The following is a 17,017-nucleotide window of genomic DNA, read 5'->3' as shown; positions in this document are numbered from 1 at the left end:
GTTATATAAAACAAATAATGAATATTTTTACATTCTTTCAATGGAATGAATATTTAATTCATACCATTGAATTCATAAACATTCATTATTTGTATATTTGCAGACTGGGTGAAGGCTCTAATGGATGGCGGTATTAAAAACTGACTGACATATCTCAGTAACCATGGTAGTATCAGCGTAGCTAATATCACTTCACTATCAATAGCTACTAATTAGTATTTGCATACAAATGACATAATACTAAAATTTTCCTCACCGAAAGTACTGGAGCACAGATTTCTTAGATGATCAGCTGGTACAAATATTCACATAGAAACCCTATTTCAGATATTTGTCAGACAATGCTCAGAAACAAGCTAGCAGTCTTCTCTCCGCTGGCAGTGTAGGTAGCAAATGCCTAGCTGTCACTCAAATAGACCACATCCCTAATTATAATATTAATATAATTATAATATATTAATATTCGTATAATTTCTGTGCATAATTGTTCTATGTTCCGTTTCTATGGAGATTCAATTGATTTTGGATCCAGCCTCAAGTGGCCAGTCAAGGAACTGCAGGTTTTGGCACTTCTGTCTTGGTTTCATTTTTCAGCACCACAGGTTGTCGACTGGTCTTGACGCCCCTCCCCAGTGGCGGCTCCTGAAAAACTCTCAGGAGGGGCAATTTTTCTGATAATGATTAAGGCGACACATTCAGCAAATTCATTAAGCAAGACAGTCGAATAAATATTCTGTTAGCTGATTAACTCATACAGCAGTGTCTCCACTAGATGGCAGCATACAACAGAAGGATTTCCTCTCTGGCTACATAAATCAGGTGGAAAGCCATGGAAGAAAGTTAAATCCAGGAATGTTCACAATCAATATGTTAATCAAGATAAAGTGACCCTGCAATAAATGAACCCACTTTTTCACACTGGGAGCAACTGAGGATTAAGGAGCTTGTTTAAGGGCCCTTAGTGATTTTCAGATGGAAAATCGCTGTATAGATTTGTGTGTGTGTGTGTGTGTGTGTGTGTAACATTCTCAGGGTTATGTCACAGAGGTGTTAAGCTGTGACAGAAATTCATCTTAAAACACAGAATTGTGGAGACATTATGTAAAAGTTGATTTTGCACAAAGGAAATGAGTGAGGGAAGCCACCAAGACAAGCAGTACATCTCTGAGTGAGCAGCTTCAGCGGCTGTGATTGAAGAGGCTGTGTCACAGCTTCATGGTAGAATAGAACAAAAAACATGAGATCCAAGTGTTCCGGGATGGAAAACCAATACTAAATCAATAAAACATGTTCATCACTGCAGAGCAGGCGTATTATGTCCGAACTCTGTTAAATGTCCATGTGTTGGCTCCGCCCCTTACATCTGTCTTCCTGTTTGAGTGTCCTGTATTTTTACTCCATGCGTTTCCTGTTCTTTCCCTGCAGCGGAAAGGATGAAGGGGTGGAATCCTGGAACCTCACACCGTTTGTAGCCACGGATCTGCAGACGTGGAATCACCTCCAGCTCAGGCATCGTGTCACCCTCTGTTACAGAGTCCACCATGAGTTAGACACAACCAGAGTCCACGGCCCGCCTACCATAGAAGCACCGCGTCTGGAGACAGCAGCATCAACTGTTCTGCTTCATGAGCCAGCAGGATGCGACTGAGGTCCTCGTACTGTCCGAGCGCCTCCTTGTAGCTTCACACAAAGGACAAGCCGACAATGTGGTTCAACTCATCAACAAGGGCGCTAAAGTCGCAGTCACCAAGGTGGGTCCATAGTCAGGTTACCGACACCCAGGTGGGTCCATAGTCAGGTTACCGACACACGGGTGGGCCCGTAGTCTGGTTACCGACACCCGGGTGGGTCCGTAGTCAGGTTACCGACACCCGGGTGGGTCCGTAGTCAGGTTACCGACACCCGGGTGGGTCCGTAGTCAGGTTACCGACACCCGGGTGGGTCCGTAGTCAGGTTACCGACACACGGGTGGGTCCGTAGTCAGGTTACCGACACACGGGTGGGCCCATGGTCCACATAGTCCTGATGCCTTGTGATCATGACAGCGTGAATGCAAAGACAAAGTTAATACCCCCCCCCATGCCAACAGGCTTTATCCTTGTTTTTTGCGGTACATATTTATCATTTGTTCTCATTTTCCATCTATTGTGTCACTGAGCCGTGTGACTCACACAGCTTGAGAACACAGCAGGAACGCAGCGCCGGAGGAGCGAGCAGACGCACCGTCCTGTACAAGCAGCAGCATTTTTGAACAGTTTCTAGATTCTACGAAAATGAAGTGAGCGTGTGCTTAGTTTCATGTTGCCATGTCCCACTGAGGATGACACCTACTGACCTTCATTCACATTCCCTCCAGTGCCTATCTCCACCTCTCCAGGCTCATTTCAACCTGCTCTCTCAGTACAGATCACAGTCTCTTCTGCAGTCATCATAGTGCCACAGTATCGTGCAGGCCCACAGACAGATCCTGGGTCAGTCTGAAACCAGCTGTGACAAAGCGTCCCGCAGGCCCACAGACAGATCCTGGGTCAGTCTGAAACCAGCTGTGACAAAGCGTCCCGCAGGCCCACAGACAGATCCTGGGTCAGTCTGAAACCAGATGTGACAAAGCGTCCCGCAGGCCCACAGACAGATCCTGGGTCAGTCTGAAACCAGATGTGACAAAGCGTCCCGCAGGCCCACAGACAGATCCTGGGTCAGTCTGAAACCAGATGTGACAAAGCGTCCCGCAGGCCCACAGACAGATCCTGGGTCAGTCTGAAACCAGATGTGACAAAGCGTCCCGCAGGCCCACAGACAGATCCTGGGTCAGTCTGAAACCAGATGTGACAAAGTGTCCTGCAGGCCCACAGACGTCAGTGTGATAACAACAATGGCTTCCTTCTTCCCACGAGGTCGGTGTTCTCCTCCTCCAAAGCCGTCACTGAGTAACTCAATCTGCCGGGCAGAGCCGCACCCAAACAAAGTACAAAATAATAACTGTGGTGTAACGCGGCACCTGATCTGTAATTAAAGTGCTCAGACAAACACCGCCGGATTGTTGATCTCATGTTTGAAGTGTTTATTTTGTCGTTTACGGTGGATGCAGCACTCAGGATGTGCTGAGAGCTTTTAAGTGTTCACACCTCGGCTCCTGTTCCGGCTGCTTCCTGCAGCTCGTCACCCGCGCCGCGCAGCACTCCAAATGCTTTGATCCCGTTCTGCTCCTCCGGGCAGGAATCTGATTTCCTTGTTCTGAGTTTCTCACCGTGCTTTTGTGTCTGTTATAAATCAGACTGATGTTTTCTGCATTTACCGATGTTGTCTTCCATTGTGATTGTTGTGGCCCCTCATGGCCACCATAGTTTATTTTGTGTGGCTTTGCGTGTTTTGTTTACAGGTTCTGGGTTTGTGTCTTTGTCTTCACAGTATGGCAGAAGTCCGCTGCACTTGGCAGCCTACAAAGGTCACATGGAGGTGGTGCAGGTCCTCCTCAGAGCCGGCTGTGACCTGGATATCCAGGACGATGTGAGTCTCCCGCTCTGATCCCGACCACATGCCCTCAGCTGTCCAATCTTTTTTCACTCAGCCATTTGTCTTACGTTCCCGTCGACGCTTTGAGGCTCCACGTGTGGTCTGATGACCTCCAGCGGCCTGGAATGGGACCCGTTTGACTGCCCCCTTGTGGGCGTGTCATCAGCGTGCAGGTGCCCTTTGTGCTCAGAAAATGACCCCAGTTGCCAAATGAACTCTTTGTGGTCAGTCAGCTCCACGCCAGGCGGCAGTACTTCCTCCACTCCGAGGGGGAGCAGGAAGTGCCGACTGAGGCAGGAAGAGGAGGAGGAGGGGAGAAGACGGAGGAGGAGGGCTGGAAGAGAGCCTGGAGGATCAGGGCGAGTCACGGAGGTTAGCAACACCCTGTTTGTAGCAAAGCAACAGAAGCCCCCCCCGGCCCGCCTTCCCTGGACAAAGTCCTCCTCCGCTCCTGCTGCCTCCTTCCTGCCCTCCTCCTCCTCTCACTCCTCCATTCCTCTCTCTGTCTTTGCTGAATGTGAATAATCTCATTTATCTTCCTGCATAAATGTCAGCTGCTTCTGTCTTTTCACTCTGAATTGAAGTGTTTTTGCTGATTTGTAGATCAGTCCGATCGAATGTCTCAAAAACTTGACAGAAACTACTTCAGTTCTTCTTCTTGCATATTTTCAGCCACATTTGTCCTTTTCTGTGTCCAGTCCAGTTTGAAAGATTTGGGCGACATATGGGAGATTGCGTTACCATGGCGACGATGGGTGTATAACATCTAAATTAGAAATGAGAGATTCCCAAAGAGCAGTGTGAGGTTTAAATGTATGTTCTGATTGGTGAAACACATTCACTGAGATGAAGGGACGTGTGCACGCAGCAGAAAAGTCTTATTTTTATATCCACTTTTCCAAATGTTTGTATTCTTTAAATTTTTATTTTATTTTGTAAGATCAATCAGAGGGTGTTTTGAAAACTATGAACTTGCTAAACTGCAGATGGTTTAGTTTTTATCCTCCGCTGGTCGAAGGCCTGAAGGGGGATGATGTTGTGGTGATTTAGTTATGGCCCTTTATGAACAAACGTAGACGCTGCCAGTTTCAGGAGTTGGTGTCTGAATTCTGAAATTAACTATCAGATACCTTGAAATGTTATCAGAATGTATCTTGCACTCGTACCAAAGCAGCGTTTTTCCAGCAGGCGATCTTGTGCTCTACAACACTCTTGTTTTTAAATCCACACGTGTCAGGAAAACATCACAATGTCTGTTCTAGAGAAAAAATATTTTAAAGAGCCTCATGCCCTTTTTGGGACTTTTATTTATTGATTTTTTAAAATTTATTAACAATAACCAGACCATTTTTTTTCCTATATAAAATGTATTCAGAAATGAAGTCACCTGTCAGTGCCCTTTAGTTTTAAAATGTTTAGATTTATCTCATTATTCTACATTTTGCAGGATGGGACCAACTCTTTCCCAGTATTTGTGAAAATCAACTTTATGTAATTTCTCTAAAGATGATGACAATGATAATAATAATGAAAAAACAAACTTTTCTGGCTTTACTTTTTGTTGATCTTGTCAAGTTTAATAGTTTATGTTCAAATACAAATGTAAAATTATCTCCAAATTTTATCAAAATCTATTGAATCTATTCTTGAATTATCTGTGAACAGTATAATCTCACTGTGCAGTGTAATATTATTTATTATTATACTGTTATATCATCAATTTCATGACATTCAGTGTCTATTTAAAAAATTGTCTTTATTCTCAAAGTGAAATTAATCTGTAAAATATGCTAAAATAAAAAAAATACTTGTTTGGATGTTTGTAAATATGTTTTTACTTTGAAAATAAAGAACAAATTTAAAAAAGCTTGATTTTATAAATTTTTTTTAATTTGGTTTGGAATAACTGATATCGTTTGTGATTGATTAATTGATTTTGTTACTGATCGTTGTGTTTGTGTGCGCAGATGCGAACAGACGGCGTTTACATCGCGCTGCTGTGGCGGGAAACAGTGACGTCATCAACGCACTCATCCAGGAAGGGTGTGCACGGGACAGGCAGGACAGGGTACACACACACACATTTACAGGACAGTGACTTTAAAATCCATTAACACAGATAGTCACAGACGCAGTTTGTTAATCCTCTTAGTTTTACTGAGAAATATTCAAACTTAACCAGAACACTAAATATTAAAACCATAAACACCAGAATGATCCTCCACTCAGTTTTTTTTTTAATTTTGAGGACAAAATCCTTTTATTCTTTGTGCTTTACAGTTTTTTGTGCAGTAAAAAAAGTCACAAACATCATCTTTAAAGCCAAATGTTAATGTGAAAATGTGGATTAAATTAAATACATGAATGTTGACAGAACAAGAGTTTGGTACCATTGAGATCTGGTACTTTTCTATCAATGTATCTGTAATAACAAACAATGTCATTTCAGTTGTTAAAAATAAGTCCAAACTTCACAATTTCACATGTTTGTTATTTATTTGGAACATTTTACACACTTGGTAAAATAAAGCGCTGCTGCACTTTATTCCAGAACAGGAATTAGGAACCAGTGACTCCTGGTTCCTAATTCCTGTCACCATGAGAAATGAAGCCGATGTGCAGTTCGTTGACTGGCCACTTGAGGTTGGTTCCAAAACAGAGCACCTTTTCATGTGACTCCATGTTAAAATGTCCAACTTTAGAGCAGAATTAAACGTGTACAGCCTGGTACGAAAAACGGTTTTGGTCTGTACAGATTTTCAGACAAAGTTCTGTAAATTTGGGGGCGTGGTGGCTTTGAGTGACAGCCACCGGGCGGAGCGTCTCCACTGCTCGTCGTTAGCTTGTTGTCCTCTCCATGCTGGAGACTGTGTGTCTGTTTGGTGTATTTTATTACAAACATCTGGAATAATACGGCTTGTAGTTGTGATGAAACATCCTCACGGCTCATCTGAGATGTCTCTGCTGTAATATGAAGTCAAATTCTCGTCTTATTTAATGTTGTATGCTAACGGATTTAGCACTTTTAGCAGCTATCAGTAGGTTCATCTGTTAGAGCCACTTAATGTATGATTATCTCAGAGTGATGCTGAAAAACTAATTCATGCATTTATTTCCTCTAGGCTGGACTATTGTAATTCATTATTATCAGGTTGTCCTAAAAGTTCCCTAAAAAGCCTTCACTTAATTCAAAATGCTGCAGCTAGAGTACTGACAGGGACTAGAAGGAGAGAGCATATCTCACCCATATTGGCCTCTCTTCATTGGCTTCCTGTTAATTCTAGAATAGAATTTAAAATTCTTCTTCTTACTTATAAGGTTTTGAATAATCAGGTCCCATCTTATCTTAGGGACCTCGTAGTACCATATCACCCCAATAGAGCGCTTCGCTCTCAGACTGCAGGCTACTTGTAGTTCCTAGGGTTTGTAAGAGTAGAATGGGAGGCAGAGCCTTCAGCTTTCAGGCTCCTCTCCTGTGGAACCAGCTCCCAATTCAGATCAGGGAGACAGACACCCTCTCTACTTTTAAGATTAGGCTTAAAACTTTCCTTTTTGCTAAAGCTTATAGTTAGGGCTGGATCAGGTGACCCTGAACCATCCCTTAGTTATGCTGCTATAGATGTAGACTGCTGGGGGGTTCCCATGATGCACTGAGTGTTTCTTTCTCTTTTTGTTCTGTATGCACCACTCTGCATTTAATCATTAGTGATCGATCTCTGCTCCCCTCCACAGCATGTCTTTTTCCTGGTTCTCTCCCTCAGCCCCAACCAGTCCCAGCAGAAGACTGCCCCTCCTGAGCCTGGTTCTGCTGGAGGTTTCTTCCTGTTAAAAGGGAGTTTTTCCTTCCCACTGTAGCCAAGTGCTTGCTCACAGGGGGTTGTTTTGACCGTTGGGGTTTTACATAATTATTGTATGGCCTTGCCTTACAATATAAAGCGCCTTGGGGCAACTGTTTGTTGTGATTTGGCGCTATATAAAAAAAATTGATTGATTGATTGATTATTGAGAAAATAAGTGGCTCATAACTCTTAATGTCCACAACAAAGTAAAGTGTTAGAAGAACCACCGCGCAGTCCCCAAAAATATGATTTATTCAACACCTGAACCAGGTTCGTTGGATCAGACTTTGTGTTCAGGCGTCTTTCATGAAACAAGAAATTACAAACTGAAAACAGATCGCTGCAGTTTACTGTCATCATATTCCAAATTTGCTGCAATATTTTGACCCACAAGAAGTGTGGAAGGTGTTTTTTTTCCTAATAAACACCTTCATTAACGCAGTAATTTGAAATTGTTTCAGCTGTTTGCTGAATGCAAATTGTTCATTTTTTACTTTTTTTACCGCAACTTCACTTGGAGGAGGAAAGTTCCACCGTCTAATTTAATTTCCTGATTCTTGCTCACACTTTGATCTGTACAAACATATTAACTAAGATCCAGTAAATACTGTAATCACGGCTCTGACACCACGACCTTCAGCTGCCTCAGACTAACCTGCACTGGGACTGAAACCCTGCACTTTGTCCTGAGCAGCAGATAAGAGAAGAATGAAGAATGAAGGTCTCGTGATGAGCTGAAGACAAAATATCTGTCGAACTTAAAGAATGAAAGTACATATTGTGACTGGAATCCAGTGGGAGTCGTGATCTAATTTCTATCACTACTATTCTTTGATCATTGATTTCATATTATCAATCAATCTGTCTATATTTGTGAGAATTTTGCACATCACACACAAACATTTATTTTGGTATCTCCATTAAATAATTTCCTCAGTTTTATAATAACAGTTTGGTGTTTTTCACAGTTATATCAGTGGATATTTATCTGATTTTGGGTTGAAGTGGAAAATGAAAACCACAGATTTGTCAGATTTTCATTTTTAGGGTATAACAGCCTCGATATCTGCTGCTTTAAGTGACTCTGTGCTGTTGCCAGTTTGGTCAAATATTCAGCATTACGTTAGCAGTACGTTAGTCATTTAGAAGCTGCAGTCAGGAGTCTGCAGGTCAGTAATCAATGCGTTCACAGCCGGCCGCCGTCTGGACGTACAACGGCGGTTCTGAGCGCGTGAAGTCCAGTTTGCCAAAGTGGAGCGGGTCAGTGCGGCTGCTCTTAACGTGGCTTCTGTTTCTGTTTATTCCAGGACGGGAACACCGCACTCCATGAGGTGTCCTGGCACGGCTTCAGCCAGTCCGTCAAACTGCTGGTGAAGGCCGGCGCCAACGTTCACGCCAAAAACAAGGTGAGCATGCAGGTCAGGTCTCTGCTGCAAATACAGCTTCATCAAAAGTGATCAGGTGGACGATGTCTGAAGGGAGGAGAAAATCAGTAAATAAAGTCATGTGACAGCCCAGAAATCAAGCTTCTGACTTCCTGCGTCTTCACCTTTGCTCCTCCTTCAGGCAGGAAACACGGCGCTGCACCTCGCCTGTCAGAACGGTCACACTCAAAGCACCAAGGTGTTGCTCCTGGGAGGGTCGAGGCCCGACAGCAAGAACCACGTAAGGGTCTCCTTCGTTAAAACCATTCTCACAACATTCAGCCGTCCTTTGACTTTCGCCGCCCGTCAGCTTCAGCTGCACCAACAACCGGTCAGCGTTAACGTGACAGTAATGACATCAGATAACCACCCAGGAATTCCAGCACGGTGACAGAGTCCCATTTTAGAGGGACCAAAGTGTATGAAATGATCTTCAGAAACGTCCGTGTGGCTGCTGGCAGAGCTCAGACGTGGCTGACGGTCGAGTTGCCGGGCGTGAAGCCCGACTGTTCCGGCCGCTAAGAGCAGCTGAATCCTGTCGGCTCTTCCACTTATGATGCATCACTTCTCCACCACAGACTGTTTACACGCTGGACACACCTGGCGTGATGTCACTCGTGGTTTGAACCAGGAATAGTGCGTCTCTGGATGTTGCCATGTTGGCAGTGCTTACTCCATCTAACCGGGTGGCACATGGGGAAGACCTGGGCGGGACAAATACAACCTGACCACGCCCCCATCTCAAAGTGATCAAACAAGCTGAAACAGGTTAACTTGGTTGATGTGTATTTTTGTGGTTTGGATGTTGATTTTCATGACAGGTGGTTTGGGTCCAAGAATTAAGATTTGACCGGATTATTGCCTCAGTAACTGATTTGACCGGATTATTGCCTCAGTAACTGATTTGACCGGATTATTGCCTCAGTAACTGATTTGACCGGATTATTGCCTCAGTAACTGATTTGACCGGATTATTGCCTCAGTAACTGATTTGACCGGATTATTGCCTCAGTAACTGTCCACTATTTTGACAGGAAACAAAATCATCACTTCTGTTTTTTTTTTTAAATCAGCTCTTTTTGTGGAATACCGAGTCCAGCCTGGTGACATGATTTATGAAAATCACCACACTTTAATGTTTTGAGTTTAGCTGAGTGGATTTTTGTTGTTTCCAGGCCGGTGATACGTGTCTGCACGTGGCTGCTCGGTACAACCATGTTTCTGTGATCCGGATCCTGCTGGGGGTGTTTTGCTCCGTGTCTGAGAAGAACCTGGTGAGTACGGACCAGAAGATCACCAACCGTTCCCAGATGTTTCTGTGCATCTTCAGACTCACTGGCTCAGTGCTCATCTTATGTTTCCTAAAATCCCAACAACCAGCAACGTTATCTGGACATGCGCATAACCTTTGACCCTGACCTTTCAGAAGAGCAGTGCTTCTGTTTTTCCAGTCAGATGACCTCTGGAACACGGTCTGCGTTCTTTGGGATCAAGGTTGAAGAAAACATCCAGGAAGGTCATCTGATTGAAATCCAGCTTCCAGACATGTTGGTCAGAAACTGGACAGTTTGAGATCATTTTTGCTTTTGTTCCTTTAATCTGTCCATCGAGACACTGTCTCAAACATCACAGGACAAAAAATAGATATTAATAATCCAAGTATCCAAATAGATGTGGCAAACTGTACCAAACTTGATGATTAATTTTATTATTATAAAAATATAGCCAGCAACACTCAAGTGTCCTTCTTAACAATCGAAACGCGTCTGTGCTCCTGATCCTGTCGTCTTGCCGTGAGTCATTAAAACTTTTATTAAGAAGGACACTTGAGTGTTGCTGGCTCCCTTAGTTATGCTGCTATAGACTGCTGGGGGGTTCCCGTGATGCACTGAGTGTTTCTTTCTCTTTTTGCTCTGTATGCACCACTCTGCATTTAATCATTAGTGATTGATCTCTGCTCCCCTCCACAGCATGTCTTTTTCCTGGTTCTCTCCCTCAGCCCCAACCAGTCCCAGCAGAAGACTGCCCCTCCCTGAGCCTGGTTCTGCTGGAGGTCTCTTCCTGTTAAAAGGGAGTTTTTCCTTCCCACTGTCACCAAGTGCTTGCTCACAGGGGGTCGTTTTGACCGTTGGGGTTTTTATATAATTATTGTATGGCCTTGCCTTACAATATAAAGCGCCTTGGGGCAACTGTTTGTTGTGATTTATATTTAAGTCATTGACCGTTGGGGTTTTTCCGTAATTATTGTATGACTTAAATATAAATCACAACAAACAGTTGCCCCAAGGCGCTTTATATTGTAAGGCAAGGCCATACAATAATTATATAAAAACCCCAACGGTCAAAACGACCCCCTGTGAGCAAGCACTTGGCTACAGTGGGAAGGAAAAACTCCCTTTTAACAGGAAGAAACCTCCAGCAGAACCAGGCTCAGGGAGGGGCAGTCTTCTGCTGGGACTGGTTGGGGCTGAGGGAGAGAACCAGGAAAAAGACATGCTGTGGAGGGGAGCAGAGATCAATCACTAATGATTAAATGCAGAGTGGTGCATACAGAGCAAAAAGAGAAAGAAACAGTGCATCATGGGAACCCCCCAGCAGTCTACGTCTATAGCAGCATAACTAAGGGATGGTTCAGGGTCACCTGATCCAGCCCTAACTATAAGCTTTAGCAAAAAGGAAAGTTTTAAGTCTAATCTTAAAAGTAGAGAGGGTGTCTGTCTCCCTGATCTGAATTGGGAGCTGGTTCCAGAGGAGAGGAGCCTGAAAGCTGAAGACTCTGCCTCCCATTCTACTCTTACAAACCCTAGGAACTACAAGTAAGACTGCAGTCTGAGAGCGAAGCACTCTATTGGGGTGATATGGTACTATGAGGTCCCTAAGATAAGATGGGACCTAATTATTCAAAACCTTATAAGTAAGAAGAAGAATTTTAAATTCTATTCTAGAATTAACAGGAAGCCAATGAAGAGAGGCCAATATGGGTGAAATATGCTCTCTCCTTCTAGTCCCCGTCAGTACTCTAGCTGCAGCATTTTGAATTAACTGAAGGCTTTTCAGGGAACTTTTAGGACAACCTGATAATAATGAATTACAATAGTCCAGCCTAGAGGAAATAAATGCATGAATTAGTTTCTCAGCATCACTCTGAGACAAGACCTTTCTAATTTTAGAGATATTGCCCAAATGCAAAAAAGCAGTCCTACATATTTGTTTAATATGTGCATTGAATGACATATCCTGATCAAAAATGACTCCAAGATTTCTCACAGTATTACTAGAGGTCAGGGTAATGCCATCCAGAGTAAGGATCTGGTTAGACACCATGTTTCTAAGATTTGTGGGGCCAAGTACAATAATAATAATAGTTTTATCTGAGTTTAAAAGCAGGAAATGAGAGGTCATACATGTCTTTATGTCTGTAAGACAATCCTGCAGTTTAGCTAATTGGTGTGTGTCCTCTGGCTTCATGGATAAATAAAGCTGGGTATCATCTGCGTAACAATGAAAATTTAAGCAATGCTGTCTAATAATACTGCCTAAGGGAAGCATGTATAAAGTGAATAAAATTGGTCCTAGCACAGAACCTTGTGGAACTCCATAATTAACCTTAGTCTGTGAAGAAGATTCCCCATTTACATGAACAAACTACATTAGTTTGAGCTAACAACATTAGCATGAAAACTTGCTGATGTAACATAACACAATGCTAACAGGCTAGCATTAGCATGAAAACTTGCTGTCGTGACATAACACAATGCTAACAGGCTAACATTAGCATGAAAACTTGCTGACGTAGCATAACACAATGCTAACAGGCTAGCATTAGCATGAAAACTTGCTGATGTAACAACACAATGCTAACAGGCTAACATTAGCATGGAAACTTGCTTGTGTCACATAATGCAATGGTAATGGGATTTTGTTACATTAGCATGAGCTAAATGATAACTGAGCAACGCGATTTATAATATGCTGGAAAAAAAAAACATATTAACAATTTCAACATCTTAATGTACATCTTCAGGTAATGGAACACGTTGACTATAAAAATGACGAACTAACGAACATCACAGACACAGATTTGTGCCTCAGTGAGGTATTGACTGACATTTTTTTTGTTTTAGGTCAAATCAAACTTCAGAATAAAGAAAAAACTCAGAACAAGTCTGGTTGTTGGTTCTGTTGAGTTTTGAACGTGCACTCAGCCCCCCCACCACACACACACACTAAAAATAAAAACCTTTTTTTTCTGTGTGTGTGTGTGTGTGTGTGCGCGCCTGCAGGCTGGAGACACTCCGCTCCATGTGGCAGCTGCTCTGAATCACAAGAAGTCGGTACGTCTGCTGCTGGAGGCCGGAGCAGACAGCCGCATCTGCAACAACGTGAGCGCTCGCAGCCTCACGTCACCATCATCCTCAGATCTGCTCACATCTGCTACATCTACTTAAAGGAGAAGTCAAACATTTTTTATCCCGAGACCCGTTTGTAGATTGTTTTGATCGGTCCAGGATTGAGTTTGAGCGTTAAAATCGGCAGGCTACACAGCTAAAAACAGCTAAATATACGAAGTGGGCGGAGCAAACAGAAACCACGGGAGTACAAGATGCTAAAATGTCATTAGATGTGTTGGGAAACATGGAGCTGATATTTACTTCAGAAAATGTAAAGAAAAGTTGTATATGAAAAAAGCTGCTCCTCATCTGCAGGAGTCCTGTGAAAGTCTAGAAAACTCACTTTTATTTATTTATTTATTTTTTTTACACCAACCGTTTGTTTTTGTTTTTAAACAAACAAATAGTGAAATCTGTCTTACATTTTTCCATATTTGTTTTGAACTGAAAACACTGAGGAACAGATGCGAGCTGCAGTGCAGCATTATCTGTTCCTGCAGAGGCACCAATTCATTCCCAGAGGAAGTTGCTACAGGCGGTCCAATTGTTGATAAAAGGTGCTCCAGGAAGTGATGCTGTGACATGATGAGAGGCATGAAGCTGATCAACCACATCATGAAGTTATGGGAAGAGTCATGGAGGCTAGGCTAAGAAAGGAGGTGAAGATCTGTGAGCAGCAATATGGTTTCTTGCAGAGGAAGAGCACTACAGATGCAATGTTTGCTCTGAGAATACTGATGGAGAAGTACAGAGAAGGTCAGAAGAAGTTACATTGTGCATTTGTGGACTGAGGGAAAGATTATGACAGGGTGCCAAGAGAAGAGCTGTGGTATTGTATGAGGACGTCTGGAGGGGCAGAGATGATTATGGATGTGCTGAGGGAGGACATGCAGGTGGTTGGTGAGACAGAGGAAGACACAGAGGACAGGCTGAGATGGAGACGGTTGATCTGCTGTAGCACCTCCTAATGGGAGCAGCTGGGAGAAGAAGAAGAATGTATTACGGTTTAAATCGTGTAAATGATTGTCTTCAATCATTTTGGTGTTGAACTGTTTAAATACAGATTCTATCTACTTAGACACATTAGAATCAATATAAACATAGTCAGTGTTGTGAAAGCTTTTCTAAAATCAGAATGGCACCAAGAGCACCCACCTTGACTCGAGTAAATGGACTGCATTTGTAAAGTGCTTTCCGCATCAGAAGTTCAAAGTGCTTTACAATTATGCCTCACATTCACCCGTTCATACAGATACACACCCCGATGTCAGGGTGCTGCCATACAAGGCGCTCACTACACAATGGGAGCAACAAGGGGTTTCAGGACCTTGTCAAGGGCCCTTAGTGATTTTCCAGTCTGGCTGGGTTTTGAACCGAGGATCCTCTGGTCTGAAGCCCAACACTAACCACTACACCATCACCTCCCCCAGTAGGTAAGACTAGTTCACCAGTATTTCTTCTGCCAGTGACTGAAGGCATCAGATCTTTGTGATGTCATCAAGCAAGAACGTTTAATTGATACAATGACAGGTGTTTTTGTTTTTAAATGAAGAGCAGGATCACCATCAATAAAACTCTTCTTGACCTGTGAACATCTTCTGTCAAAGTTTGTTGACATCCTTCCACCTCCTTGTTATCGACAGACAGGAGAATAAAAAAAAAAAAAAAAAAAAATCAAGCTTTAAGGGGTTTTAAACGATGTTTGAAGCATTTCCACAAACATTTTAAACTGTAAATCTTTGTATTTGTGTGAAAATGTATATTTTTGTCTTTTCTAATCAATATATAACCTGATCGTTTCTGACTGTGGTTCTGCAGGCGGGTCAGACAGCACTGGATCTGGCCAGAGATCACAACAACCCGGATGTAGCTCTTCTCCTGACGAAAGCACCCCAGGTAAAACCAGTAATGCCCAGTTTGACCAGTACACGTTAATTTCAAAGTTCAAATCTATATTTTCAGGCAACAAGGAAAAAGTAGAACAGACTTTTGATCCTGTGTCAAAACATTGTGTAGTTTTTACTCGTCCACTCTAAAACGTCAGAAATCCAAAAGAAAGACTCAATCTCATCTCCACCTTGAATGAGTCTGTCATTCCGACTGCACATCTCACCGCTGCCACACTGTCCTTGTACTTGTCCTCACATACTTCTCTACCACTCCAGACTTGGCACCCTGTGATAAGCTTTCTCTAAATCCACAAACACACATCTCTATACTTCTCCATCAGTATTCTCAGAGAAAATATTGCATCTGTAGTGCTCTTCCCCGACATGAAACCATACTGCTGCTCACAAATCTTCACCTGTTTTCTAAGCCTAGCTTCTACTACTCTTTCCCATAACTTCATGCTGTGGCTGATTAACTTTATGTCTCTGTAATTACTGCAGCTTAAAAATCAGTACCACTTAGACTTCGTCTCCACTCACTTTCCAAGATTTTATTAAGAAATCTACTGCCATCTCTCCTAATGTTTTCCTTTTCTCCACTGGAATGTCATCTGGATCAACCACATTTACACTCTTCATCCTTACTAATCCCAAGCGGTTCCTGATTCATTCTGTCCACATTATCCATCCTTCCCTCCCTCTCATTTTGTTCATTCATCAGCTCTTCAAAATATTCCCTCCACCTTCTCAACATCTTCTCCTTACTTATCGGCACATTACCATCTGCATCCTTTATCACCACAACCTGCTGCACATCCTTTCTAGCTTTATCCCTTTGTTTGACTAATCAGTGAAACTCCTTGTCTCTGTCCTCACTGTGCAGCTTGAAGGACAGCTCACTATTGTCCTTTTCTTTCATCTTTGTCACATCTCCCTTCACCTTACAGTTCATCTGCTTGTACTCAGAGTTTCTTCATCTCTTTATTTCTGTTCTTTTTCATCTCCCTCCTCATTCCACCATCAACGCTCCTCGTCTTCTCTCCTCTGTCCAGACGTCACACGCAGTACATTTCTAGCCGTCTCCCCAAACCCTTGAACCATCCCCCAAAGCCCTCAGAATGATTGACATGCTGTCATTCATGGACTTGAGTATAATAAACAGTCACTGTTTTTATGGTTTTCAGATTTAGTTTTTGAATTTGTTTTGTTTATTAATTTTTTTGGCCCTATTAAAATAAACCTTGAATCTAACTTAATTTTCAGAAAAAATGGATTTGAATGTAAAATTGCTCCTCCTGATGTGTAAACCCTGCTTTAGTTGTTTCTGATCTGCAGATGTTATCAACTGTTTCAGATCTATTCTGAAATGTTTTGATGGATTTAACAACTGTGAAAGGGTTTAAAAATTAATAAAAATAAGTCTCAATGCTGAATCATTCAAAACCTTTCAGTAATTTTTGTCTTTGAAACAAAGAACCGTTTTAGGACTCGCATCTCTGTTCGGTTTGCGTCAGAAGCTAAGTTTTGTCAAAATATCTTCCAATCATTAAAACAGACATTCTTATGACATTAGAAAGCAATTTGACGATGTTCTGGTTCTGCGTCTTTTCCTGGATTCAGGTAGAACTTAATCTGTTGCAATTAATTTTTTTTAAATCTGATAGTTTCAATGTTGAAAAAGTGCAAACTTGAAAAAATAAAACCAAACTGTAGAAACTGTTGTTTATTTATCAGAAATCAAACTTGGTTCACTGTAACCTGCAGTTGCCGTTTCAGTTTTTGGTGAAAATGAGGTTTATGTGGATCAATAATGTGATTTTTGGGGTTTGTGTTTGTTGTGATGTTCAGAGTTTTGCGCGAGGCAGGAACGTGAGGAAGAGGAGGGACAAGCTGAAGGCTGAAGGTCGAGCTCAGTCGGTGCCCAGAGACCAGGTGCTGCCCTGTAAGGTAACGGACCGGAC

The 17,017-nt window shown here is 42.5% G+C and overlaps 1 protein-coding gene across 1 annotated transcript in view; it reads left to right on the top strand.

Moving 5' to 3' along the window:
* The first annotated feature begins 1,148 nt into the window (after positions 1 to 1,148).
* Positions 1,149 to 17,017, top strand: part of ankrd6b (ankyrin repeat domain 6b) — a 23,912-nt gene continuing 8,043 nt past the window's right edge. Inside the window, 9 exon segments of the mRNA XM_034161711.1 lie at positions 1,149 to 1,751; positions 3,409 to 3,511; positions 5,481 to 5,581; positions 8,660 to 8,758; positions 8,919 to 9,017; positions 9,952 to 10,050; positions 13,060 to 13,158; positions 14,986 to 15,063; positions 16,905 to 17,003. Coding sequence (XP_034017602.1) covers positions 1,626 to 1,751; positions 3,409 to 3,511; positions 5,481 to 5,581; positions 8,660 to 8,758; positions 8,919 to 9,017; positions 9,952 to 10,050; positions 13,060 to 13,158; positions 14,986 to 15,063; positions 16,905 to 17,003 — 903 coding nt within the window. The 5' untranslated portion in view covers positions 1,149 to 1,625.

Source organism: Thalassophryne amazonica, chromosome 21 (genome assembly GCF_902500255.1).
Source record: "Thalassophryne amazonica chromosome 21, fThaAma1.1, whole genome shotgun sequence".
In the NCBI taxonomy this organism is placed as follows: Eukaryota; Metazoa; Chordata; class Actinopteri; order Batrachoidiformes; family Batrachoididae; genus Thalassophryne; species Thalassophryne amazonica.
This window is presented reverse-complemented; position numbering and strand designations above follow the sequence as displayed.